Genomic DNA, 25,751 nt, shown 5'->3' with positions numbered 1-25,751 from the left:
CATTATATGAACGTCATATAATATTAGTTTTAAGAATATTATTATTATTGGTATCATTGCTTACCAGAAACTGACGGGTTACAAGCGTTTTAATATTAATGCAGATAATGCACTATTATCACGTAGTTGTAATTAGTAATTCATCATGAGGTATTAGAAAAAATGTTAAATTTCATATTCTAATTAGTTTTCAGGCTTAATTATCATAAAAACTATATATACATATGTATATACATTATACATATATTTGCATACATATATATTCGATACTGCGTGTTATATGTAGAATTATTGTACGTATTCAATGAGATGTTTGTTTTCAAAATCAATTTTATTTACGACTTGGAGAAACGATTCTTTTCAATTGAACACAAATTGAGAGAAATGATGTTAGTTTATCGACGATCGCTGAAAGAAATACTGCGTGTTAACGTTGAATTTTTCAAAGTCATGCCATGCTGTCATCTTTGTACATACGTTTCCGTGTGTAATTGTTGTGTGTGTGTGTGTGCGCGCGCGCGCGCGCAGGAATCTTGATAACATGTGTTTTAATTTACGCACACCACATTAACCGTCGATTTTTCTTATCAATGTCGAGACAGAGGATATGTGTAGACACACCAAGCTTATATAACAAAAATATGCATGTACGACACAGCTCTGAATAAAAGCGCGGCATAAGACATTAGGATTTTGCAAGATTGTTAGTATTATACGTATCGTTCCATTTACAAGTAACAAATCAAGAGAAATTGAATCAGTAGTCATAATTGCTTGAGTCTAGTTTATTGAGACGACATTGTTGATGATAATTCTCTCCGTGAGCATTATTCAATTCGTGCACAAATTTAATAAATATCCTATAAAGCTATCTTTTATAAGACGCAAACTACTTGTACTCGCAACTGTCGGTTGTACTTGATGTTGGACGGCACCGATTTCATATTCTTACTAAATCACTTGATTGATTGTTAAATGAGCAAAGCAATTTTTACTGAGAATTTGTTGCTTCTGGGAAACTCAGATAAGGGCCGATGTCGAGCGTAGACGAAACCATATTGCCGTCTACTTTTTCGGAACACATCGGACACGTTCCCTCCGATTCGATGATCCTGATTCGATCAAAATTAAATGTGTATCCATTGTCAAAGATGTGATATACATGTACACATACCTTAAGAATTCGGTCCTTATACAAGGAAAATCGCATCGCGGACACGCTGTAAAATCATCTTCAACGATATGCCGACCCTGAAAATGATCGTGCGATTAATATCGCCCCGTCCTTAAAAAAACTAATGTCGAATTTGAATAAAATGTAGAGATGCGAGCGCAAAACTGACTGTAGCTATACAGAATGGTATCGTGTTCTTGCACTTGTCACAAGTGATTTCGGTCTCTGCTAATTTACTCTTGCAGTATGGGCACGGAGTCAACGGTTCGTCCTCGAGTTCGCTGTCTTTCGCTTTTGGCGGTTTTCTCACGATCGCTTCGATCTTTTTACTGTATTTAGGGTCGATCTGATTTCTATATTCTGGACGCATTAATATAGCGGCAAAATTGAACGCTGCGTATTTCAATCCAGCTCTTTGACATTCTATCACGGTGGACGTCAAAATTGGAACGATATCTACAAATTCAAATCATCATTACGATCAATGTCCGAAGGTTCTCTGCGTTCAATGCAATTCAAACTATACATCTTTTACCGACGTGATGGAAATTTCGATATGTTATTCGCCACTCTTATCAACATACGAGCACCGCGCAAGTGATCGTTCTTTTTTACGTGAAGCCTGACGAGAATGTATGAATGCAACAGTCTTAAATTATTTTGCATCTCCAAGGGTATGTTGATCTTATTCCTTTTCAGTTCTTGATACATACCGAAGAGAACATCATGAGCGTTTCTATAATTACCTGTGAAATGCGATTACGTTACATTACATTACAAGAATGTTTATTCAAACAGTTTACAAATCGTACCATTAACTTGTTCCTCGTTTGCAATTATAATTGCCGTTTTCCCTGCTTCCTTGTACTGCTTTCTAGCCATGTACAAACGAAACAGGTATTTCGGTTCCTGCACGGGATTGGAAAATGTACTGATTGTAAGTTAAGTCGTCTAAATTCAATGATAGTAATACCTAACGAAATTCCCTGTATCCCACATTACCTTCGGTAGTCCGTCTCCGCCTAGTAAAAAGTCAATCAGCTGATTTGCTAGCTTGTCATCTTTCGAAGAAGCAACCGTGTCGATCGCCAACGAAAGAACTTTGTTTTCGTCCGACACCAATTGCGCAGCTTTCAACAAATGCCGCAATGCTTTCTGATATTCTTTAGCATGGAAGTAATACTTCCCAGCTAAAAAATTATTTTTCTGCGATTCGAAATGGACCGCGAGACTTTTAAAGTCTTCCCTCCGTGCATTCTCCTCGCCCTCGATAGTGTTTATCAAAATTTCTCCGTACAATTCCATTTTCCCATGTTGATTAGCCAATTGAAATCCTTCCTCGTGGCAATTCGACAAGATCAAGAATTTGATCGCCGAATTATAATCGTTCATCCTCTGAAAATATTTTGCGACCATTTTAGCACCTTCTACACTTTTCGTTTGTTGCACCACTTCGACGCTTCGCGCTGGATTGTTCAGATGCTCCAGATTTATTCGTATTATGTTCTCGTAGTCCTTCGCAGTCTCGTACGCTTTCGCCGCGTCCTCGTATTTACCTTCGGCTTCCTTCGCTTTAGCGTACTGTATGTTAATTTTGGCAGATGAAATTTGCGGTAGAAGCTGTCCAACTTTCTGCCAATTCTTCAATTTTATATACGCGGAAGCTGCTTTGTCGAAATATTCGGCTTTCTCGTACAGTATCGCAGCCTCGTTAAATTGCTTCATCGATTCCAATATCTCTGCGCATTCTCTTCGCAGCTGCCTCGAACTGTCGCTGTCCATAGCTATGTTTACGCCTTTTCTGCTATCGCCGCATCTGATGGACATCCTCGCGATTCCAGCTAGGCACAGATTTCGATGCACATGCGGCGGTGGCATGTTGGATGCACTCTTTATGATGTCTACTAATCCGCGTTCGTAATTTGTCAATGCTTTTGGATAATTACCTCTAAAATTATTTCACGATTTCAATACCTGTGTGCAATCGCGCGGTACTCCAAATAGTTTTGTTTAACGTTATACATGCTCACGTGAATTCTAACTGTTGAGCATATTCTCTAGCGATGAAAGGAATTTCATCAGCCTTTAATTTGTGGGCCAAGTTTAACGCGTGCTCCCATTGCATTAGATCTCTCCTTAAATATAAGGCTTGTACCGGTTCTGATGATTGTAAGAAAAATTTTTCTGCCCGATTATAATCACCGAGCAAGATGCACGCGTGTCCGCATAACAACGGCAATTCATCGATATTCTCCATTTTTTCCAAAGCCCAAACCATCGAAGCATCTTCTAAGTGGCGATACACTCGAATGGCTATAACGCAGAGAAAGAGAGAGAATAAAATAGATTTCTAGAATTCCACCGTTCTTCGATGTCGTCGACGTATACTTGCGATCCCGAGAGATCGAATAATATATGTGTACCGAAATCAACGTTTAAACTGGCGATGCTACTCTCTCCTAGTTTCAACCATGATTCCTTTTCGTTAATTCTTTCGCACGTAGTCCATGCTTGTCGAAATCTGATACAAAGAACGAGATGGGCAGACATACAGGGAACGATCCTGTCGCCGTAATAAAAAAACGGCATGTATTCACCTCCTGCAAAGTATTTGATTTTCCAACACTTGCTTCGTTTTCGTGGCATCCACGATATTTCCTACATCTTCGTGAGACGATAACGTGATCTGCGTCAGTCTGTTACTTGCCGAAGACAATGTCAATTCTCCAGAATACATCAACAACGGTAACGATTCCGATGGTAATTTCATCGTGGTTATTTTCAGAATGTTCTCACCTGTTTTGCACGAAAAATATGTGTGTTCAAATAGTAGAACTACTGACAATTATTAACATAATCGTTAGTCTCACCTTCGATAGAATATTTTACAAATATGTACGTAGTAATAACATTTTTATTGTAAACGGCAAATATGTTACGTTCGAAAATATTCTGATCCCAAATCACACCCTGAACAGAGTCCGGGCAATCGGAAACTTGTAAAATGACTTCGTACACGGGATTGTACAAATAAACGTCAAATTTGTTATCTACAAAGCACAATTGCGTTCCATTTGCGTCTGCATAGATTTCCTGTATACCGTTCTCATGCAGATATTCGGTAGACTGATTAAATACGTCTAGATTAAAATAGATTACATGGCCCATCTGAACGAGATACGAAATCGGTATTAGATAAATGGTTAATTAGTTAGTTATCTTGGTAATGTATCTTGAAACGACAAATCTTGTGTGAAAAACTTACATCGGTACCGTAAATTAAAAAGTCACTACCAAGGGCATGGCAGGTTATTTTAAAGCGGTCTGTAGTGCTCAAGCCGGGAAACATTTTTGTATCTTTCCCATATTTGGTTAATTTATCCTGATCCACTTTGATCTGCAACGGAACAGAACAGTGAAACATTTTAACGTATCGACGTCGAGTGATACTTGTGTGTGTATGTGTGTTACCGAGTGTAATTGCAATTTGCCATCAAATAAAACTGATACGTAAGCTTCGTTTAATCGTATACTGTCTATCGTGGCTAGATAATCTCTTTCAAAGTGTTCTGTAATATCATAACGATCGTCCGATATATCCCAGAACAATGCTCTGTTATTCAGCCCTACTGCCACGTGCAACGGACCTACCGCTATCACCGACGGTTCTATTATAGTATTAATTATTATTGGTTGCGGTTTCTCCTACAATAACAATTGTCTATTATTCAGTTTGCCGCGTTGTCCATTGCCGGAAACCTTTTTGATCGTGATCGACATGTACCTTGTCCAACGTACAGAGATGAACTGTTACTTCTGTCAAGCTGGTAAGCAAGGCAATTCTATTTCCATAAATGCTAGTTAATTTTGGAATCTGTATCAGGTAAACTAGAACGTTGCCACTGCAAGTGACAGCTGCTAGCATTGTACCATCCATCGACCATTCCACCGTACTGATCCCACCGTCCCCTTCGCTTATCGTGATCAATTTCTCAGTTTCCTCCAAATTTTGTAAATTGTGTATTTTTATAGTATTATCTCCGCACGTAACAATTTTTCCTATTACTTGATTTATTGCCAAATCTGTTAACGAATCTCTGTGATTTTTCACTTGAAACAATTCCTGACCAACTTCCTTAATATGCGTAGATATCGCTGTAAAATAGCCAGTTTCAAATCCAACTAAAATGTACCCATCTCCATACCTAGAGCACACAGAACATATCGTAGGATGTAACCGCAATAGAATCATTGCTACACTTTGACGAACACATGTACCGTCGTCGCGCCTACCATTTGTATGTAACGATGAATCCATAACGTTTTTGAAAAGCTAATTCAATCGGATTCTCTGGATCCAGAATGTTGTACAAGAACAAAGTAGTTTTACTGATGATTAGCGATACCTAGGGCAGAACAGACAAATAAATTAATCGATATCCCCCCACTCATCAGGGACCAGGAACCAAGTGACAATTGATCGTACTGTATTTTCACCACCGACTCTATGGTCCATCTTCATCTCGTTAAATTGAATATCAGACGCGTCACCTTGAAGAGGTATCTCCCGTTTCGTATCTCCATCGCTTGTGCTAATAGTCAAGACTTTATCTTCGCTTGTCAAAGCAAGAAGTCCCTCGTAGGACCAAGCACCACAAGTTATCTTTTTCTTATGTTTTCCCAAGATCGGTACTCTCCTGTAAAGTAGTGAGCAGCACACATCCATATAATACTGTTTATCTTCCCACTTTTTCAGATTCACTCAGATACAAACAGAGTGTTTACCTAGCATTTATATGATCGTAAAGTATCAAATTTCCCTTCTGTGTCCCAACTGCTAACAAACAAGTCCTCTTTGCCCATATCAGGCATGTCAATCCATCTCTTACACCTGCATCTATCTGCGATTTCTTTCCTGTCGTTGCATCCCATAAAATGATGGCAGATGAATTTTCTGATATGACAGCCATCAGATCTCCATCGGAATCCCAACCAAACCCAGTGCATAAACCAGAAATTTGAATTCGTTCCTGTAAATCGCCTTGTCTATCGAAAATAGCGACCGAGGAATCATATCCAGTTGTTGCTAAATGAGTACTGTTGCCAGGACGCCAAGAAATGTACACGGTACCAGTACCATGAGGTTGATACAATTGATAAAGAACCTGTGTGCCGAAATATTTTACGCATCACTAATTGATAGTCTAGCATGGCTATTTATAGATTAAAATGTTTCCCAGACAGTGATCTAAACCCACCTTCTCCGACGACATTGTTCAGGCCTGAACAACTCTCGTCCACTTTGCCTCCTTTACTTTTACAGACGACCACTTTGCCTAATTACATGTAAATAAAAATGATGTGACCGTGACGACGGTGCATAGTTAAAAACTTGGTTTATCAACCGATGTATTCTACGTGTAGCACTACTGAGTACGAGTACTATATGCGATTATTGCATTTATTCGCCATCATCCGCCATGTTGTTTACGTTCAGATCAGAGATGCGGTTATTGACAGGTCCATGGTTATTGGTTAAGTTAGGTTAGAACCAGAGGTTATAACTTGTTTTGATGGCAGCACCTGAGTAAGTCAGTGGGAGTCATCATGGAGTAATAGAGTCAGTAAGAGTCGTGAAAGTTATTGAAAGTGAGACTATAATAATGAGTGATAGTGGAAATAACAATCCTCCTACAAGAGTATCACCCTCCTGGTGATCACCTGTAATCGCCTGTAATCCACCGTAACACCGTAGCCGACGATAATGGTGGGATACGTGTCTTTAATTCTCAAGAACAAACGGTTCAAGGTGAATAAACAAAAAGTTGAGAAGAAGAGCCGTTACTTCGAGTCTCTCTTATCTCCTAATTTTAATGATTCTCGTAAGGAAGAACACATCATCAATTACAACATTTGCTTACACACTTTGAAGGTTATTTCCATGTTGGATGTATTCATTGGGTGCAACAGGTCGCCGGCATCCAATTGTTGTCGTAAATGAATTTTGCTTTGTAGAATTTTATTGAATGGGTTCACGACGACAGTTGCGCCGATATTTGTCATAATCGCCTAAAAGTTTCAATGGAAAAGTTTGCAAACCGTCGTTTCGCAGAACTATTAAATCTACTGGAACTAAGCGTTTTGTTTTTGGCTGACGAATTGACTTGCGATATCGTAGACGTTATAGCCTTAAACTGGTTACTACCAGGAAAAGTGATTGATGTATGGTTATTGGCAGAGGAATTGAATGTAAAGGTATTGCGGGATATTTGTATGTCCGTTTGTTTGGATCGTTTCACAGAACTTCCTACCGAATCGGTCGTTCGACTGTCCAAGGATCAATTTACTCGACTAATAAATAATGTAAATAAAAGTATCCCTGCGATCGATACGAATTGTGTAACAGACAAGTGGTCGAAATATAATAATTTGGTAATGGTCAATCGTTTTATGTGTCTTGTCGCTGCCAAATACAATGGTGTGTGAGAGTCGATTTACTTGTTCTAGACTTTAGACGTGGTACGTTCCCAGAAAAAAAGAAAGAGACTACATGGGTCCGTCGTTTACCGAATTGGTAATCAGCAGCGTTGTAAGGAAAATACCGACAAAACTGCGTATGTGTACATTTGGAATGATAGTGGCCAGAAATTTATAAATGTACCAGAATTTGTAAAACATTTAGTTGGAATGCAATTTATTGCTAAAGGTATGCCTTGTTGTCAAGTGTGCGTTTAAGAAAATTAGCAGCGTTCATCCGACGTATGTACATATAGGTTTCAGTATATACCTTGTCGGCGGTGAGACAGGTTTTGGAACTGGCAAATTTAATCAAATAATTTTACGTTATTGCCTTATATCTAAGAAGTGGTATTATCAAGCAACATTGCCGTCCCCGAGAAGGCACATGATCGCAGCATTTCTCGGAAACAATTTGGTTCTTGTCGGTGGCGTAGGAAAATATAGGTTGCAGTTAAAGTCGGTCGATATCCTCGATATACAGACAGGTTTGACATTGAGTTTTCGCCATCGCAAACAGGGTAGTAACGGGGTTGAAACGTATCGAAATCAAACGAGGACAACGTGGTGAATTTCAGGTAGATGGGAAGATGGTGAAAGGATTTTGGAAACTTTTATCAATGTACCCCCGCATTGCGTTGCAAACGGGGCGTTATTTTTTCTCAAATCAGCGCTGTACGTCTATTTTTTTACCAATGATGGATCGCAATCGCATCTCCTTAGTATACCAATGAATTTTTCGAATTCATCTGTCCTCCTTATGCGCGAGACAACGTTGCTCGTAGACGGTGAATATACAATACCACAAAAATACGATCGACCTCGATTATCCATATATTTCCCATACTAACAACACTGCTGCGATACTGTTTTCATCAAGCCATCAATCATTCGGGCGAGACGACGCTCTCGAGAATTACTGTCGAGTCTGCTTGCGAGCAAGAAAACTGTTCAGTGAACAACGTGGAACACAGGCCGATACCCTACGACGATCAGTTAGAGGAGATACGAGAGATTTCGATTACGCTAAACAGCACCAATACTCGTTACAATCTCTGCGTAAGATCCGCGCGCCTGATACTGGACGGCCTAAGTTCTAACATGACGACGATCGTTCCACGCGATGAGGATCTGTGTTTGCATATACACACTGAGGTAAATAATGATTTCACCGATATTTTTGTTCCGAAAGGCAATTGTTTTGATCTCATAGATCCAGATAGTTTGTACGATACCGTCGAAAATTGATACACTCACGTAGATTGCTAGTAATTAATTTATGGTCAAGTTATAAGTTTTTGTATTATTTTTAAAGGCGAAGAAAATAAATGAGCCACTTGCATGAGTATCTTTGGGTCATCTTTTATTTGAAATTCTTTTACGGAAGCAGTCTTCAAACATGTATAACGCGACAATGATTACATGAAACAAGGATGTTTGTGTCGGCAGCGTCGATCCTTTCCCAGTCCCGATAATCCACACACCGACCGCAAGGTAAGGAATATGCGTTCTTTATGTTTATATTATGAGGATGCTGGCGGCTACCTTGCTCGTCTTGTTCTTATTATGTTATGATCGATTATCGTAACTGTGTAGAATAGGGAAAGGCCGTTTCTTTGGTCGTCATACCATCATATTACTATACATTGTACTGCCATGTACACTGCCGTTCTGCGCGATCGAGTCGCGTGTGCTGGCTCGTCGCGTCTACTATCGCATGTACGTGTCGTATACCGCGGGTAAAGCTCGAAGAATTAGCGTGTTCGCGCGCGTGCTATCCGTAATCGTTGCCGAAAACGCCTCGGATCCTTCCGTTACCCCTTGCCACATATAACGCAACGTTTGCGGTACGATAAGCACATAAACAAATAAATACGTAGAGCGTTCCTGGTTAATTTACATATAAAGTACGATAGTTTTCCAACTCGTGCAGATAAAATAGTTTCGGCAACATTTTTTCTGTTTGCACGATTTTCCCCGTTCATCTATTTCGTTCGTCCGTTCGTCCGTCCGTCCGTCCGTCCGTTCGTCCGTTCGTCCATTCGTCCGTTCGTCCGTCTGTCTGCCGAGGCTAGAGAAAAGCTGAAAAGAGAGTAGGAAGTCAGCCAGTCAGTAGTAGGGTTCGTTCATAGTAGGGGTCATTGGTTAACAAAAAATTGGTAGCAGAGGACGGGACGAGTAGATGCGGGCCAACCTGGTGTGTGCCTGTAGCGGTAATTGTATTCGCGCGACGACGCGCGAGCAACGGTTTCATGAAACATCACTCGTTGGCACCGGTAACGTTGAGGGCGAAGGCAGCGTTCGTCTCGCCCTTCTTGCCGATTGCGCGTGCCACGTATTGACCTACGTCGCCGGCCGTACACGCTTTTATACGTAACTCGAACGATTTGTCACCGTCCGAACTGAATAGGTACCTGCTGCTAGATTCCGGGATCGCTTTTCCATCTTTCAACCACGTTACTACAACAGAACACGACGCATAAGTACACTATATTGTACGAACACGCGATGCACGCGTGTAAATTGACGCGCATCTTACCTTTCAGAGGGGCAGTTTCTGTCTTGCATACGAACGTGACCGATTCGCCTTCGCTTATCGTTGCGGATTGCGGGAATGTCGTGAAGACTGGACTCTTCGGTTCCTCGTTTGCGACTATGATCACGCAATCATTAAAGTTCCAATTGAGAAATGTGAATACTCGACTCTGATCGTCGAATCGTTATACACGGCCGTTCCGAATATATAATGATACTTACCAAGCACGTTTAATGTGCACGACGAGAAACTCTCTCCTGCGTCGTTGAACGCCTCGCAGGTGTACGTGCCGGAATCCTCGGGGAATATCTCGGCAATGTTCAATTTGTAGATATTAGCTTCGCTGCTGTATTGGAAGTCCTTGCTGGGCTTGATCTCTTTATTGTTGTGAAGCCACACAACGTCGAACTTTTTCGCGTCGATTATTCGACAACTCAGAAGGACGGATTCTCCGTCCTTGACGAACATGCTCGTCAAGTGGTCTACGATCTTTGGCGGCTTGTCGTCGGTCTTCTTCTTGGCTGCTGCGCCCGCCATCGCTGAAAATCCGCGTGCAACGTTCAATCAACCTTCCTCTTTTCCATATCGTATTGTTTTCGTCATTTTCACTTACGTTTCACCGTTAATCTGCAAGATGTAGTCACCGTGCCGACGCTGTTAGTCGCTTGGCACTTGTACTCGCCCTCGTCCTCGGGGAACACCTCGTTGATAACGAGGGTGGCCACCCCGCCTTTGTACTTTAAGCTGACGATCTCTGACGAGCGCAGAGTCTAAACAAAATTCAAAATTTCCACGTTTAAATTCAATGCGAGTGCGATTCGAGTATTCATTTCTTCCACACGCTTACCTTGCCGTTCTTCGACCAGGTAACTTGCGGCTCGGGATCTCCGTCGACGTTCACGTTCAGCTCCAACTGTTCTCCATCGTTGATCGTCAGATCGCTCAGTTCCTTCGTGAACTTCGGTGCTCGCATCGAATCGTCCGGTGGATCTATAAATCGATATTCGGTGTTTAGTCACATCGTGCAATTAGCAATTTTTCTCTTTTTCTTCTTTTTTACTTACAAGCCAACTCTTTGGTTGTATTCCTGGAACGAGATGGGCTACCGGTGGAGTCGAGACCGTACTTCTTCGTGCTTCGTTTGTCCGACACGCTGCTGGATTCCGTGGCCTGACGGATACGAGATCATTAGATATCGTCGTCATTTTATACATATAGTTCCAAAATGTATACTCGTAAAATAGCTTTTTCTTCTCACGCTTACCCTGTAAGATGAAGAACTGTTGTGTTTAATATTTGAACTACTGTAGCTAGAGCTACTGTGACCCTGCGTCGTGGTAGAACTGTATCCGCTGTATCCACCGGATTTGTGCACCGTCACGATCGGCGGTGGTGCAGGTTTCAGCGGTTGCTCGATAAATCTTCGATCTGCAAAATGAATAACGTGTCTCTATTCTCCTGTCAATTTTCATTTCGCACTGAAGCACGCGACCACTTGTGGCGCGTTGTTGGGGTAATTGTTAATTCGGTGGTGGCGAGCCAACTAACGATAAAACCACGATCACGGGGTAATCAGTTAGTCCTAGTACGGGATAATCAGGGAAATCATTCATTTTGGGTGATCTACAATTAAATTAAAAGTCAGTATATCTAGTCTATCAAGGACCGTGAATGAAAACAGGGGGTATACAACTATCACTCTCATATCTTTCTACCTCCGGAATGTAGGAGGTCGTGCGCTAATTTAACTTGCTCCTCGGTTTCTCCGGTGCCTAGAAACAAACGTTCATTGACTATTCTTTGCTGCGAAACTTGTGTCGCGTGAAACTCGGTCGTCGCAGTCGTTATTCCAATTTCTTTGAAACAACAAAATCTCAAGATCGTACCTTCCACTATGACCACGCAGCTGGTCTCATCTTTCCCGTGTTTGTTGGTCGCGACGCACCGATACTTTCCACTGTCTCCCGGCTTGCAGTCGATTATTTCCATGGTAACGACACCGTCAGAGTGTGTCATCGGGTAGTGATGCTTCGAGAGTTCATCTTTATCTTTGTACCATTTGACCGTGGGTGGTGGGTTGCCAGCGAGGCAGCAGAGCAGTTTGCACGTTTGCCTGACTTGAATCACACGAGGTCTGAGCAAGAAGGTGAAGGACGGAGCTGACTCGATCGTCTCTAGCCAGACGTTGTAACCGAGAGGTTCCCTCCTTCGGACCGGGTGCAGTTCTGGCCTGTATTTTGGAATATCCACTGGCAACGCTGCGAGATAGAAATCAGAAACAGAAATCAGTAGGATAGATAAAATCGTGTTCCTCTGCTGTTTGCAGAGCAAACGATTGAAACGTACGTTGCACGTTCAGGAACACGACCTCCTCCCTGTAACCATAGTGATTCTCTGCCCTGATCACGTATTCTCCTCTGTCCTCCAGCTTGACTCTGTTGATGATGAACGTGTAATCGTCGCCGTGGTAACGTTTCATGAATTTCACCGACTGTCGAAGCTCCTGGTTGTTGTGGAACCATGTTAGAGTCGGTGCGGCGATCGCGATCACGCGGCACGTGAATTTCACGCTCTGGCCCTCGTAGGCGAACGCGCTGGTAGGTTTGATCACGAACCTGGGCGCCGCTTGCCGCCGATCTAGCAATGATTAATCGAATCAGTTCTCCGTCTCGTCGCGAATGGATCGCGGTGTAATAAAATTCGATCGGAAGCGAATCAGGGTATGGCAAATTTACCGAAGCAGGAATCGTAGATCCTGTATTTCTCGATTAACAGTTTCCTGAGGGAAGAGTATTCGGATAGTCGGCCAATGGGAAGGACGTATTTATCCCAGTCCTCGTATTTGGCTCGTAGCCTGTCCCTGAAGTTCAGGTATCGGCTGGCTGCGATCGGCGTAGTGCGATCGCTGTGGTCGCCGGTCAGCCATGGGTGGAGGAGACACTCGTGCGCGGTCATGCGTTTCCTAGCAGCGATACGTTGTAATTATTATTCTTATTACGACACGAACGGAGAGGTCCGTTTAGTTTCCGACAGCAAGAGATGGATAAATGGACAGATGGTAAAAAATAGGAAGCAAGATCGTACTCTTTGTTCTTGACGAGCAATCGTCTGATGAAATCCTTGCCCTCCTCGGAGACGTAACGGAATGCTTCCTCATCAAAGTCCCAGTCGCATGCTTTCACGTTCTTCAGAGTCTCGATGTCAATAATTAATTGGATATTCCTTTCTATAATTTTTGGCACGTAGCTATTTATTATTAGCATTGTTCTTCCGATGTCTGATTTCTTTTTAATTATAGGAAATGCGTTTTTCTAAGGTACATAAACTTTTGGAATTGACTGTATAGCCAATATATCCTTAAACTTACAGAACGTAGGCCAAGACACCGCAAGCCCACATATCCGTGTAGAAGCCGACCGGTTCACGTTCGACAATCTCTGGTGCAGCGAATTCCGCCGTGCCTGTACTGATCTTTACTACTTCGTTCGGATCGAGCTTTGTAGCTAATCCGAAATCGATCAGTTTTACGTTGGTGCTGGTGCGCGTCTGGCACATGATGTTCTCTGGCTTGATGTCTGCAAGTAAAACGAAAGAAACCACGTATAAGAGAAATCATAGCGAAGAGAAGACAGAAAGACGAGGGAGAAGAGAGTCGTTACCCAAGTGTATAATGTTCTTCTCGTGCATGTGCTTGACGCCCTCGCATATCTGTCTCATGTAATTGATCACCTCGGCCTCGGACATTGTGTAACCTTCGGCCGTGATCCTCTCAAACAGTTCTCCACCGGACAGGCTAAAACAACAAATATCGCCATTTTCATCAGGTATCCGTGATGTGATAATTCGATGCGGTGAGACAATAGTAACTTACAACTCGAAAATGAGAACCATCTCGTCGTCGTCTTCGAAGGCGTCGTGGAGATTGATCAGCTTCGGATGATGGAGTTGATTCATTATGTCGATTTCCTTCCTGATGAGCTCCTTCTCCATCGCGTGGGAAACGGGAATGAACTTGGCTGCGAAAATGTTTCCTGTCGCTCGTTCGCGGCAGCGATGCACCACGCCGAACGCTCCGGTTCCGATCTCCTCGAGGATATCGTATCTGTCGTAGACCGAGAAATGCTTAATCTCGACCGGCTGCGGCACGTATTTGCTGTAGATATCAAACACGAATTGATCGTAGTCCTTGGGTTTCTCGTCGCTACGTCCGCGGATCTTCTTTCCGGTCTCATCCACCTTGTACTCCTTCTGCTTGAACTCTCGTTTGACCGTACCCTTGGTCGTGATCAACGGTGTCACTTCGCTCGGATCCGAGCGGCCGTAAATGTTCTCCGCGCAAATTCGGAAGTCGTATTGGTGTCCCGGACTGAGCCCGGTCACTGCCATCGAGCAGAACCTGGTGTTTCCTACTCGGATCCAGCTGGTCATCGGATGTTCTCGTTTTTCCACGAGATAATTGGTAATGTTGCTGCCACCGTCCCAGACTGGCGGTTTCCAGCTGAGGGCCAACGAATCGTGTCCCACGTTGTCGATTTGCGGGAACCTGGGCGGATCTGGCCTGTCGCTGATCTGGATCTTGATGATTGCCGTGTCTTGTCCAAGATCGTTCTCCGCTGTAATACGATACGGTCCGGAATCGATGCGGCTGCCGTCTATAATCGTGAGCACAGCGTGCCGTTCCTTCGCCTCGACGGTGTAGTGTCCTCCGGACTCGATCGTCTCTCCTTCCCTGACCCAAGTGATCTTCGGCTTCGGGTATCCAGTAAACGGGATCTTGATCACGACGTTCACGCCCTTGTCGAAGAATGCGGTGTCTCGGAACCTCGGCGGCACATTTAATTTCGGTGGGGTCTTGATTAGAAGCTCTCCCTTCGTGGATTTCACTCCGCATTTGTTCACCGCGCGACAGACGTACTCGTCCGCGTCTTCTCCGAATACGTCGTGAATTATAAGCGTGTGCGTGTCGCCCTCGGAGTAGATGTTGTATCGAGACCCACTCACGATCTCCCGGGCGCCTTTGAACCAGGTAATCGTCGGCTTCGGAATACCCACGATCTTGCAAACGAACTGCGCGTTGTGATATTGCACGCAGTTGACCTTGTGCAGAGGTTGGATCACTTCCGGAGGTTTGGCAGCTTGCGGATCCGTGATCTTCACGGACGTCGAAGCTTTCGATTCCGGGCCGAGACCCGCGGCGTTCTGAGCGAATACGCGGAACTCGTACTGCCTTCCCTCTATCAGGTTGCTCACGTTGATCTGCGTTGGCAAGCAAATCGCTACGTTCACGCGCTGCCAGGTTTGGCTGCCCACCTCGCGTTTGTCTATCCAGTATCCTTGGATCTTCGAGCCTCCGTCCGATTCCGGTTTCTCCCACGAGAGATTCACGAAATCTCCACCGACTTCCGTCACCTTCGGTGTTCCCGGTGGACCTGGAGGATCGAATGGCGCTTTGGCCTTTATCGGGTTCGCTCCGTCCAACGGAGGACCCATACCGTTCTCGTTCACGGCCATCACGCGGAATAGGTACTCCTGTCCCTCCGCCAGACCCTGTACCATGAATGTGCAGTCTTTGCAGAACGAGGATACGGTGATCCAATGCGTATGACTGACGTCGCGACGTTCGACGACGTAGTGAGTGACTCGGAGGCCGCCATCGAATTTCGGCGGATGCCAGGACAGAGTGCAGGTATGTTTGTCGATATCGGTGATGTCGAGAGGTCCGGTCGGCGGTCCGGGGAGACCAGTGACGACCACATGGAACGAGCCGCTCACGCTGCCGCTGTCGTTCGAGATCGACAGGTCGTACGTACCCTCGTCGTCCTTCTGGATGTCTTTTATGAAGATGATCAGATATTCGTCGAACACGGTGTACTTGACGTGCGTCGTCTCTTCCAGTTTCCGTCCGTCCTTCTTCAGTACCACGTCCATCGGTTGATCGCCGCTGTAATAGATCTTGATCTTGGTGTTGTCGCCCTCGGCCAGGTATAAAACGTCTGGCATTCGCTCGATGCGCGGCGGCGAGCCGATCTTCGCGCGACCCGTGCACGTAGCTAGGCCAAGAGGGTTCGAGATCTGGCAACTGTAATCCGCGTTGTCCGTGTCCGTCACTTCCGTTATCACGAGCCTGTAGGTACCGTCGAAAGCCTCCGTTCTGAATCGACCGCCTACCGTTATCTCTCTTCCGTTCTTCAGCCACCTGGCTGTCGGCAATGGCTTGCCGACCGCCTCGCATTCGAGCACCAAAGTTTTTCCGAGCGGCACGCTCGTCGAGATAGGTAAAGGTCTTACGAACTCTGGTTTCTCTCCACCTTCCACCTCGCAGATCTTCACGGGAGTGGTGCACGAGCTCGGCTCGGACCTTCCCGCGGCGTTCACGGCGAATATTCTGAACTCGTAATCGCCGCGTTCGATTAGATGAAGAACCGTGTATTCCGTGTCCGTGACATTGTACTCGTTGCACTTGATCCAAATCGCACTTCCGACCTCGCGTTTCTCGATCACGTAGCCGGTGATACGGCTGCCGCCGTCGGAAATCGGTGCTTCCCATTTCAGATCGACGTAGTTCTTTCCGACCTTGGTCACTTGCGGCGTTCCCGGCGGCGAAGGCACGTTGAACTTGCTCTTCAGTTTGAACGGTGCCGAAGGCGGACTCGGCCTGCTGAAACCGGCCGCGTTCTTGGCGCGTATGCGGAATTCGTATTCGTGTCCCGCTAACAGCCCGTAGCAGATATAAGTAGTATCCTTGACCAAGTAGTCGTTTGCCACTCGCCAAGTAGCGTCGTCCGCGGGATCTCGGAACTCGATCTTGTACCCTTGCACTCGGGATCCACCGTCGGATATCGGTCTGGTCCAGACCACAGTCGCATTGGAGGTGTCCCAGTCGATCACGCGAGGCTGTCCCGGAGGATCGGGAACGGTGAATGGGAATTTGGCGGTGATGGGTTCGTCCGCTTGCAGCGGCTCCGAGACTCCGTATTGGTTCTCCGCTCGGATGCGGAAGTTGTACTTCTTGTTCGGTTCCAACCCGATCACGTCGTAGTGCGTGTTTCTAACGAAGCTGCTCAGCTTCACCCAATACTGTGAAAGAAGTACAAACGTCGTATCATGTAATCGGAATTAGATTATTATTTATCATTTCATTTTATTTTCCGTACTACGAAAAATTCCACGGTCTATTTATAATGAAAATGACTTACGCCAGCCGGGTCCAATTTCTCGACGACGTAATTTGTAACGGGAGAGCCACCGTCGTCGAACGGTGGTTTCCAGGACAATGTACAAGTTTCCGGAGTTATGTCAGAGATGTCGAGCGGTCCTTGCGGTGGAGACGGTTTATCTGCGGAAGAGAATCATCGTTTTCATTTCCCTTCTAACAATCTTAATTAATTCCAAATGATTCGCATTGATCGATGCCACGAAACGTGTCTGTGCGTACCGACGACGAGAACTTTGCACGAAGCAGAATCCGTGCCAACGGTATTGGTCAGGTAGATTGTGTAATTTCCTGTGTCGGATCTCTTCGCTTTCTTGTTGATGAACTGCGAAGCAATGTCCGTTGTTTCGAATTTGATCCTGTCTCCTACGAGGACTTCTTCACCGTTGATCGACCAGCTTGGTCTCGGTTTCGGGTTCGCCGTGAACGGAACCGTTATCGTGAACGGTTCTCCGGCTATCACCGTCATATCACGGATGCTGAGATCCGACGTGATCTTCGGTGCGACTGGAAATAAAAAAGGTAGACATAAAGTTGATCAGTATTCATCGAGTCTATTTTGATTTTTTCGATCTGAAATCGGAATACTCACATGCCGGAGCACTGGCTCGGATGACCTCCGAGTTCGAGCTCCATGGTCCGCGACCAGCTGCATTTTCAGCCGCGACGCGGAACTCATAATCGCGATTCTCGATGAGACCGGTCACTCTGAAAATGAACGAATCTGAGCTTTGCCCTTCTAACGAACAGACGAGAGAAGCAGATGTTACCTGTAGGTGGTTTCGTGAACCAGAGACGGAGTAGCTTTTACCCATTTGTCCTCGCTGAGGAGACGTTTCTCGATCACGTATCCAAGGATAGGAGATCCTCCGTCGTGACGGGGCTTGGTCCAAGTGATTGTGATACTGTCTTCCGTTGTTTCGACACCTCTCGGAGCTCCAGGTGCTCCCGGCGGGTCGAATGGATACCTGGCCTTGATCGGATCTATCGTGGTCACGGGATCCGAGGTGCCGTATTGGTTCTCAGCCATTACTCGGAATTCGTACACGCTTCCCACTGTCAGATTTCTGACTCGGGCGAACGGTGTCGTCACGTAGCTGCTCACCTGTACAGATAGACAGACGAATAAATAGTTAGATAAGTAGATAAAGATAGGTCGTACAAATAATTTCTACGGGCAGACGAACAAGTTGTACGAGAGTTTAAATCGGGTCGAATGAAACGTAAATCATCACGGGCACACATACCTTCGACCATGATCCCTTTGGTTCTCGTCTCTCGACGACGTAATTGGTAATATCGGCGCCTCCGTTGTCCTTGGGTGGATTCCAGAATAGCGTCAGAGCATCTCCACCGAATTCGTCTGCATGGAGATTCACAGGTGGATTTGGACGGTCGAGAACTTTTACATTCACCGTGGCAGTGTCGAAGCCCGAAGAATTGCGCAACTGTAGGCGATACTGTCCTCCGTCCGAACGTTTCGCGTTCTTTACCACCAAACTGCAAAAGCAAATTCGATTTATTTTGTAAAACGTGAAACGGAACAGAGAAACACTCTGAGAGATGAAAATGATCTTCGCATCTCTCGGGGCGCAAAGAAAAATTGATACCTCGCGTAATCGTCGCCCAATTGTTGATGCACGCGCGAATCCGTTTCATCCTTGATCACGTCATTGGCGAACCAAGTGGCGGTGGGTTTGGGGAAACCGATGTACGGCACGTGAATGGAGAAATCTTCACCGGCGCGAACAGTGATGTCGCGAACTCCTCCGAGATCCATCACGGGCTTGTTAGGTTGCTCTTCGATCACGATCGGGTTGCTGGCTCGGCTCGGCTCACTTTTACCGACGTCGTTCACCGCGATCACCCTGAAGAGATACTCCTCGCCCTCTTTCAGTTTCGGTACCGTGTACACGTTGCTCGGTATCAAGGCGCCGTTCACGTCGTCCCATTCGTCCTGACCTCTCTGCTTCATCTGGACGATGTAGCCTCTGATCTTGGCTCCTCCGTCGTTTCGCGGTGGTCGCCAGCTCAGCGTTACCGAGTCCTTCGTGATCCTGTCAGGTTTCGGTGGCTCGGGAGCGTCTGGACGCACTGTGAAAAAATTCATGTGAGACGCGTTCGTTCAGAGACGTTGTCGTCAGACCATCGAACGGATCTCGCGCGGTTGTACACTTACGACGTTGATGGCCAGCGGTGATAGGCTCGGTGGGTTTGCTAGGTTTGCCAGGACCAGCTTCGTTAACGGCGATCACTCTGAATTCATACTTGGATCCCTCGTGAAGATCCTGTACGGTGAACGTCGTATTCGGAGTGGGATAGTTGTTGACTTTCAACCACTCGCCTCCTCTCTCGCGTCTCTCCACGTAATATCCTGCGAAATCGATTGAAATAGTGATCGTTTGTTTCATAGTTCGAACTGAAATGGATATGAAACGGACGTAAATTACCAGTGATAGGCTTGCCACCGGTGTTGAGCGGCGCGTTCCATAAAAGACTACAGCTGTTAGGCGTGTAGCCGAGAATCTCAGGTTGACTAGGTGCATCCGGTGGATCGTACGGGCTCTTGGCAATGATCGGTTTACCCTCCAACGGCTCCGACACGCCGTACATGTTCTCTGCTCGTACCCGAAATACGTATTTTTTACCCTCGGTGAGTCCCTTCGCCATGTAACTCGTCCTGGGACAGTAGCCAGGTGTCTGCCTCCAATTGTCGGCTCCATAGTCCGAGACCTCGACGATGTAATTAGTAACGTCCGAACCACCGTCGTCCAATGGTCGGTTCCACGACAGAGACACGCTCTCCTGGGTCGTGCCCGTGTATTGGAGCGGACCTTGAGGCGGTCCTGGTCTGTCCACAACGGTCACGTCGATGTCGGCCGAATCCTTTCCGTACTCGTTCGTCGCAGTCACCGTGTAGATTCCACCGTCCTCGCGGACCGACTTCTCCACCAGTAGATTGGTGCGATCCGTCTTCGTCTCGGTCTGGAATCCGTTCAAATTTGTAAATACATCACTGAGTATACGTACTCTGATCATTACCGATTCGATGCGCGAGAACGAATCTTTCGTACTCAATTGAGAATGGATAAGAGCGCGCTTACCGATATTCTGAGAGTCTCAATGAGACGCTTCGCGTCCTTGGTCCATTCGATGGTAGGAGTGGGCGCGCCTGACAGCGGGATGTTCACGTTGATGGGTTCTCCAGCGCGTACTTTAATCTTGCGCCCGATCAGCGCGTCCAAATTCAACTTGGGTTTCTCTTTCATCGGTTTCGCGATGAACACCGCGGACGTGTCGCTAGGTTTGCCCGCGCCGGCGGCGTTTATCGCGGTCACTCGGTACTCGTACTGATGGCCCTCGGTCACGTGGTCGTCGTAGTACTCAGCGTACTTCGCTGGCTCCTTGGTCAACTTCAGCCAGCGACCTGTCGCGCGGTCCCGACGTTCCACGTCGTAACCGATGATCTTGGATCCTCCGTTGCTGATTGGCGCGGTCCATTTGATCTTTATGTGATCCTTGTCCGCGTCCACGCATTCCGGCTTACCAGGTTGTCCGGGTACAACTAAACACGATCGCAACGTAAGTATACGCCTTCCGCGTGTGCATGATTAGATCCGCGGATCTTTATTTGCAACGATCGACGTCGGTCGATGATCGGTAATCTAGTGTAAAATTACGCTTGCACATAGCTCGTATGAAACTCGAAAGCTTACCGAATTGATTCTTGGCGACGATCGAACGATCGGTGGTGAGAGGCTCGGAGCGTCCCTGAAGATTCTCCGCGCATATTCTGAATTCGTACGTGGTACCTTCGAGTAATCTGGGCACCGTGGCATGAGTTTGCTTGGGATTAACGTGGGTCACCGCTGGTACCCAACCACCACCGTGCGTTAAGTCGCGTTTCTCGATCACGTAGCCACTGCATGGAAGAACAATTTCATTTACTCTATTGCTTCTTGCCGTTCGTTAAAGTGATCAAATGTATTCGTCGTTACTCACGTGAGCTCGCTGCCACCGTTGTCTTTAGGTGGTTTCCACGATAAAGTGACTGACTGACTCGTGATTTCTTCGTATTCCAATGGTCCTTCCGGCGGACCTGGTCTGTCGAGCACGATCACTTGGAAGCTTCCTTCGTCTATTCCACTGCTGTTCTTCAGCAACAGATGATACAAGCCGGAATCCGATCTCTGAGCATTGACAGTGTGTACGATCGTGTGATAACCGATCGATGTCACGGTCGTTCTCTGGTTCGTCTCCAAATCCTTGCTTCCTACGGTCCAAGTGACTTCCGGTGTCGGTTCGCCGATAAAGTCGATGTCCACGTGGAAGATGAGACCAGCCTTGATTCGAATGTCTTGTAAAGGAGTCTTGATCTTCGGAGCCACTGAAATCACACGACCCGATTCGATTAAAGTGAAATTCTTCTCTGATAAGCGAGTAACCAGGAAAACGTAGTAGTAAATAAAATAGCATTTGATACTGACGGTAACGAGGTTTGGCAGTGATGAGATCGCTCGGTTCTGACGGCTCCGATTGACCGGCAGCATTAACGGCGATCACACGGAACTCGTATTCCTGTCCTTCCGTCAAATCGGGAACAGTGGCTTTGGTCTGGTCCGGTGGAACGTGAATCGCGTTCACCCAGTACGGACTGCCCTTCTCTTTCTTCTGGACGATGTAGCCAGTGATCGGAGTACCGCCGTCGTTAGCCGGCGCTGGCCACTGCAGGTCCACGTGGTCTTTGTCCCAGTCCGTGATCTGAGGTCTTCCAGGCGCGTCCGGTTCGTCTGTAGTCGTTTAAACAAATCGATTAATTAATAGCCAAGCGCTGTAGACGAGACTTTGTACGCGTAACTGTAAGAACGCGTACCGAATTCGTTTTTGGCTACGATACTCCTGGACGCTTCGAGCGGGTCGGACTCTCCGATGGAGTTGACGGCTTTCACTCGGAACAGATACTCTTTGCGATGCGTCAATCGCGCCACTTCGTGGCTTAGAATCGTGCTCATACCAGCGTCCGACCAAGTGCCTCGCGACAAATCCATCTTCTCGATGACATAATGCAGAATAGGACTGCCTCCGTCGTCCAGCGGGTGGCCCCAAGCCAAGTGACAACCTTCTTTAGTAATTTTGCTGATTTGAAGCGGTTTCAAGGGTGGAGACGGTCTGTCGAGGACTGTCACTCTAGCACTCGAACTGTAACATTTAGTCGACCGAATTAAGATCGTCCGACGATCGGGTCGATCGATCGATTCGAAACATATAATTTATCGAACGACTCTTCTTGATCGTTCCTGGCTACCTGAATTTTCCTTGATCGTTCTCCAAAGTTAGCGTGTAGCGGCCAGTGTCGGAGCGGACGGAGAAAGGAATTTCAAACGTAGTCTCCGTATGAGTAGTGTACATCTCGTGACGCGCGTCAGCCATGATCAGTCCCTCGCCCTCCAAAGACCAGGTAGCCGTGGGTTTGGGCGAGGCTTGGAAAGGAATGATGTAGCTTATCTTCTGCCCAGCTCGCACGACGAGATCGCTCAGCGCGTGAGGGTCGAAGATCGGTGCAACTGCAATGAAAAAGTACATTTAATTTCCTTCATATTTTAAATTGATCCTATGAACTCGCTGTCACACGGTATGTAAAGTGTCTTACGGAAACGAGGTTTGGCGATGATCGGAGCAGAGGCTTCCGACGGTTCGCTGGGGCCGGCTTTGTTCACAGCGATCACCCGGAACTCATATTCTTGATTTTCTATTAAATCGGGCACTCTAGCATTCGTTTTACTAGCGTCGATCTCCAAAGCCTTTTCCCATTCGCCGAATTTCGGTCGCTTTTCGATGATGTATCCTGTGATGGGCGAACCACCGTCTTTCTTGGGTGCTGCCCATTCCAAATCCACGCGATCCTTGTCCCAATCGGTGGCAACCGGTACTCCAGGTTTGTCGGGTTTATTGAACGGATCCTTCGCAGTTATAGTGTCCATTCCCGTGAGCGGCGGCGATTCGCCTTGTTTGTTGACCGCGCGCACGCGGAATTGATAGTCGTGGCCTTCTATCAAATGATCGACGTGAGCCGACGTGCCGGTAGCTTCGGCGACGGGCACCCAACGCATGTTTTCCGTGTCCATCTTCTCCACTTGGTAGAATTGAATCTCCGAGCCACCGTCGTCCTTGGGTGGTCGCCATTTCAAATTGCACCCGTTCTTGGTCACGTTGTCGATCTTGAGAGGACCTTCCGGTGGTGCCGGCACGTCCAATACATTCACGTTCAGAGTAGCACTGTCTCTGCCATTGATATTCTTCGCTTCGAGCGTGTACACGCCGGAATCCGAACGTTTCGCTTCGATCACGCGGACTTTGGTATTGTAATCTTCGTTTATGATCTTTATACGATCGTTCGCTACGAGGACCGTACCCTTCAATGACCATTCCTTCGTTGGAGGTGGTTCTCCAATTACGGGGACGTCAAAGTCATAGAAGCCACCGGCTTTCACTTTCACGTCCAGCATGTACTTCCTGTCGATCTTCGGTGGAACTGAAAAAAATATATTTTCCGGTCTAAGTCGAAGCAAAGCACGATGTATGTACGTAAAAATTTGCTCCTAGCTAATAAGACGAAGATACTCACGATTCTTTGGTCGGGCCAAGTGCGATTTCGAAGCGTCCGATGGTTCACCAGGGCCAGCTTTGTTCACCGCCCTGACTCGGAACTCGTAGTTCGTGCCTTCGACGAGGTCGTTCACCTTTCCACGATTTACGTCGCCCTCCACCTCGGCGCATTTCTCCCAAGTGGGACTGTATTTGTCTCGTTTCTCGATTATGTACCCAGTGATGGGCGATCCACCGTCTAGCTCTGGACGAGACCATTGCAGCTCCACAAAGTCCGAGTCATAGTCGCTGACCACGGGTGTCCCAGGCTTTCCTGGTTCATCTATAACGGACGTAGTTAAATCATTATATTTAAATTGTTGTACGGAAATAATATATTTTGCAATTTTTGTTGGGTTCAATATGGATTCACTTACCAAACGGATTCTTAGCTTCAATGCTCTGAGCAGTTACGAGCGGTTCGGATTTGCCCTGCTTATTAACTGCTCGAACTCGGAATTTGTACTTGTGGCCCGGAGTGAGTCCGTCGATGTCTAAAGAGGTCTCGGGACCGATAGTTTCTCCGGCGGGTACCCAACGACCGGTAGCCTCGTCCATCTTTTCGACGATGTAACTGTCGATAGGTTGACCCCCGTCGTCCTCCGGTGGTTTCCACGTGAGCTTGCAGCCTTCCGCATGGACGTCCGTCGCTCTCAGCGGTCCTTGCGGTGGACTCGGTACGTCGAGGACGGTCACCTTGACCGTTGCCTCGTCCATACCACTTAAGTTCTCAGCGGTGATCGTGTACGTGCCCGATTCGGCCCTAGTAGCCATTCTCACGCTGAGGCTCGTATTATAATCTACATGCTTGACTTTGATCCTCTCAGTGGATCGGACTTCTCGTCGAGCCAGCATCCACTTGGTAGTTGGCGGCGGTTCGCCGGTCACTTTCACGTCGAAGCTGAAGTTCTGACCAGCTTTGATTCTGACCTCCACCAGATTTGTGCGGTCGATCTTGGGCGCCAGGTTTCGAGGCTTGGCAATGATCGTTGGCGTAGCGTCGGAAGGCTCGCCAGGGCCGGCCTTGTTCACGGCTCGTACGCGGAACTCGTACGGCTGGCCTTCTATCAAGTCAGGTACAGTGGCCGAAGTATCGTCCGCTGGTACTTCCAACGCCTTTTCCCATTCGCCGTATTTGTCTTTCTTTTCAATTATGTATCCGGTAACGGGCGAACCACCGTCGTTCAGCGGAGGACTCCAACTGAGATCCACGTGGTCCCTGTCCCAGTCCGTCACGCGCACGTCGCCGGGCTTGCCTGGTTCATCTGAAATTCGCACACGACGTCCTCACATCTCCGTCCCGACGATAATTTTCATTTTAATGATACGGAAGTCGCGTTCGCGTGATTCGCTACTCACCGAATGGATTCTTAGCCAGGATCGCTTGTTCCGCTTCCAAAGGTTTAGATTCTCCTTCCGCGTTCACGGCACTAACCCGGAATAGATATTCCTTGCCCGGCGTTAAACCGGTCACTTCCAAATCTTGACACACAAACACAAAAGGTATTTACTCGGATGATACATACGATACGCGCTTCGGTCTTGAACGTTTTATCGGATACGCAGCAGCGTTTTCAATGTTTAAGGATGTATTGGCTATACAGTCAATCCCAAATGCTTATACACTTTAGAAACGCATTTTTTAAAAAGAAATCAAACGTCGGAAG

At 46.6% G+C, this 25,751-nt stretch overlaps 3 protein-coding genes across 6 annotated transcripts in view; 1 reads left to right on the top strand and 2 right to left on the bottom strand.

The window, feature by feature from the left end:
- Window positions 1–312: 312 nt before the first annotated feature.
- Oseg6 (intraflagellar transport protein Oseg6) lies at window positions 313–6,522 on the bottom strand. Of its 3 annotated transcripts, XM_018023688.2 has the most exons (17): window positions 6,433–6,522; window positions 5,960–6,339; window positions 5,661–5,871; window positions 5,468–5,580; window positions 4,959–5,379; window positions 4,646–4,879; window positions 4,440–4,571; window positions 4,045–4,342; window positions 3,772–3,970; window positions 3,598–3,695; window positions 3,205–3,487; window positions 2,177–3,122; window positions 1,987–2,083; window positions 1,714–1,920; window positions 1,344–1,630; window positions 1,175–1,251; window positions 313–1,112 (listed from the first exon to the last, which is right to left on the bottom strand). In XM_018023688.2, the coding sequence occupies exons 1-17, from the start codon at window positions 6,445–6,447 to the stop codon at window positions 992–994; spliced, it is 4,119 nt and encodes a 1,372-aa protein (XP_017879177.1). In that variant the 5' UTR covers window positions 6,448–6,522; the 3' UTR covers window positions 313–991. The 3 variants fall into 3 exon arrangements, with proteins under 3 accessions (XP_017879177.1, XP_017879178.1, XP_017879179.1); XM_018023689.2 differs by lacking the exons at window positions 313–1,112; window positions 1,175–1,251 and having other exon boundaries at window positions 1,431–1,630; window positions 1,710–1,920; XM_018023690.2 differs by lacking the exons at window positions 313–1,112; window positions 1,175–1,251 and having other exon boundaries at window positions 1,540–1,630; window positions 1,701–1,920.
- A 320-nt stretch (window positions 6,523–6,842) lies between these two features.
- On the top strand, window positions 6,843–9,156 carry LOC108624420 (uncharacterized). Of its 2 annotated transcripts, XM_018023692.2 has the most exons (7): window positions 6,843–7,106; window positions 7,190–7,606; window positions 7,682–7,880; window positions 7,948–8,178; window positions 8,269–8,478; window positions 8,571–8,845; window positions 9,006–9,156. In XM_018023692.2, the coding sequence occupies exons 1-7, from the start codon at window positions 6,939–6,941 to the stop codon at window positions 9,033–9,035; spliced, it is 1,530 nt and encodes a 509-aa protein (XP_017879181.1). In that variant the 5' UTR covers window positions 6,843–6,938; the 3' UTR covers window positions 9,036–9,156. The 2 variants fall into 2 exon arrangements, with proteins under 2 accessions (XP_017879181.1, XP_017879180.1); XM_018023691.2 differs by having other exon boundaries at window positions 8,571–9,037.
- The window catches only part of bent (projectin protein bent), a 56,320-nt gene continuing 39,603 nt past the window's right edge, over window positions 9,035–25,751 (bottom strand). The window contains exons 68-100 of the mRNA XM_026813104.1: window positions 25,444–25,566; window positions 24,462–25,349; window positions 24,065–24,367; window positions 23,090–23,971; window positions 22,745–23,003; window positions 22,313–22,638; window positions 21,927–22,229; window positions 21,442–21,826; window positions 21,156–21,361; window positions 20,544–21,004; window positions 19,890–20,424; window positions 19,619–19,813; window positions 19,050–19,533; window positions 18,687–18,939; window positions 18,210–18,544; window positions 18,032–18,147; window positions 17,662–17,946; window positions 17,423–17,562; window positions 14,098–17,303; window positions 13,886–14,019; window positions 13,594–13,801; window positions 13,311–13,448; window positions 12,962–13,188; window positions 12,573–12,863; window positions 12,113–12,484; window positions 11,942–11,998; window positions 11,491–11,654; window positions 11,291–11,396; window positions 11,074–11,216; window positions 10,840–10,996; window positions 10,448–10,765; window positions 10,230–10,343; window positions 9,035–10,150 (exon numbers count right to left, since the gene is read on the bottom strand). Coding sequence (XP_026668905.1) covers window positions 9,951–10,150; window positions 10,230–10,343; window positions 10,448–10,765; window positions 10,840–10,996; window positions 11,074–11,216; window positions 11,291–11,396; window positions 11,491–11,654; window positions 11,942–11,998; window positions 12,113–12,484; window positions 12,573–12,863; window positions 12,962–13,188; window positions 13,311–13,448; window positions 13,594–13,801; window positions 13,886–14,019; window positions 14,098–17,303; window positions 17,423–17,562; window positions 17,662–17,946; window positions 18,032–18,147; window positions 18,210–18,544; window positions 18,687–18,939; window positions 19,050–19,533; window positions 19,619–19,813; window positions 19,890–20,424; window positions 20,544–21,004; window positions 21,156–21,361; window positions 21,442–21,826; window positions 21,927–22,229; window positions 22,313–22,638; window positions 22,745–23,003; window positions 23,090–23,971; window positions 24,065–24,367; window positions 24,462–25,349; window positions 25,444–25,566 — 12,314 coding nt within the window. The 3' untranslated portion in view covers window positions 9,035–9,950. The remainder of the gene's footprint in view (window positions 10,151–10,229; window positions 10,344–10,447; window positions 10,766–10,839; window positions 10,997–11,073; window positions 11,217–11,290; window positions 11,397–11,490; window positions 11,655–11,941; window positions 11,999–12,112; window positions 12,485–12,572; window positions 12,864–12,961; window positions 13,189–13,310; window positions 13,449–13,593; window positions 13,802–13,885; window positions 14,020–14,097; window positions 17,304–17,422; window positions 17,563–17,661; window positions 17,947–18,031; window positions 18,148–18,209; window positions 18,545–18,686; window positions 18,940–19,049; window positions 19,534–19,618; window positions 19,814–19,889; window positions 20,425–20,543; window positions 21,005–21,155; window positions 21,362–21,441; window positions 21,827–21,926; window positions 22,230–22,312; window positions 22,639–22,744; window positions 23,004–23,089; window positions 23,972–24,064; window positions 24,368–24,461; window positions 25,350–25,443; window positions 25,567–25,751) is intronic.

This window comes from Ceratina calcarata, unplaced genomic scaffold (assembly GCF_001652005.2).
Source record: "Ceratina calcarata isolate Rehan_Ccalc_2016 unplaced genomic scaffold, ASM165200v1 scaffold310.2, whole genome shotgun sequence".
NCBI classification, from domain to species: domain Eukaryota; kingdom Metazoa; phylum Arthropoda; class Insecta; order Hymenoptera; family Apidae; genus Ceratina; species Ceratina calcarata.
Note: the sequence above shows the minus strand (reverse complement) of the source record. Positions and strands in the feature narration are given on the sequence as shown.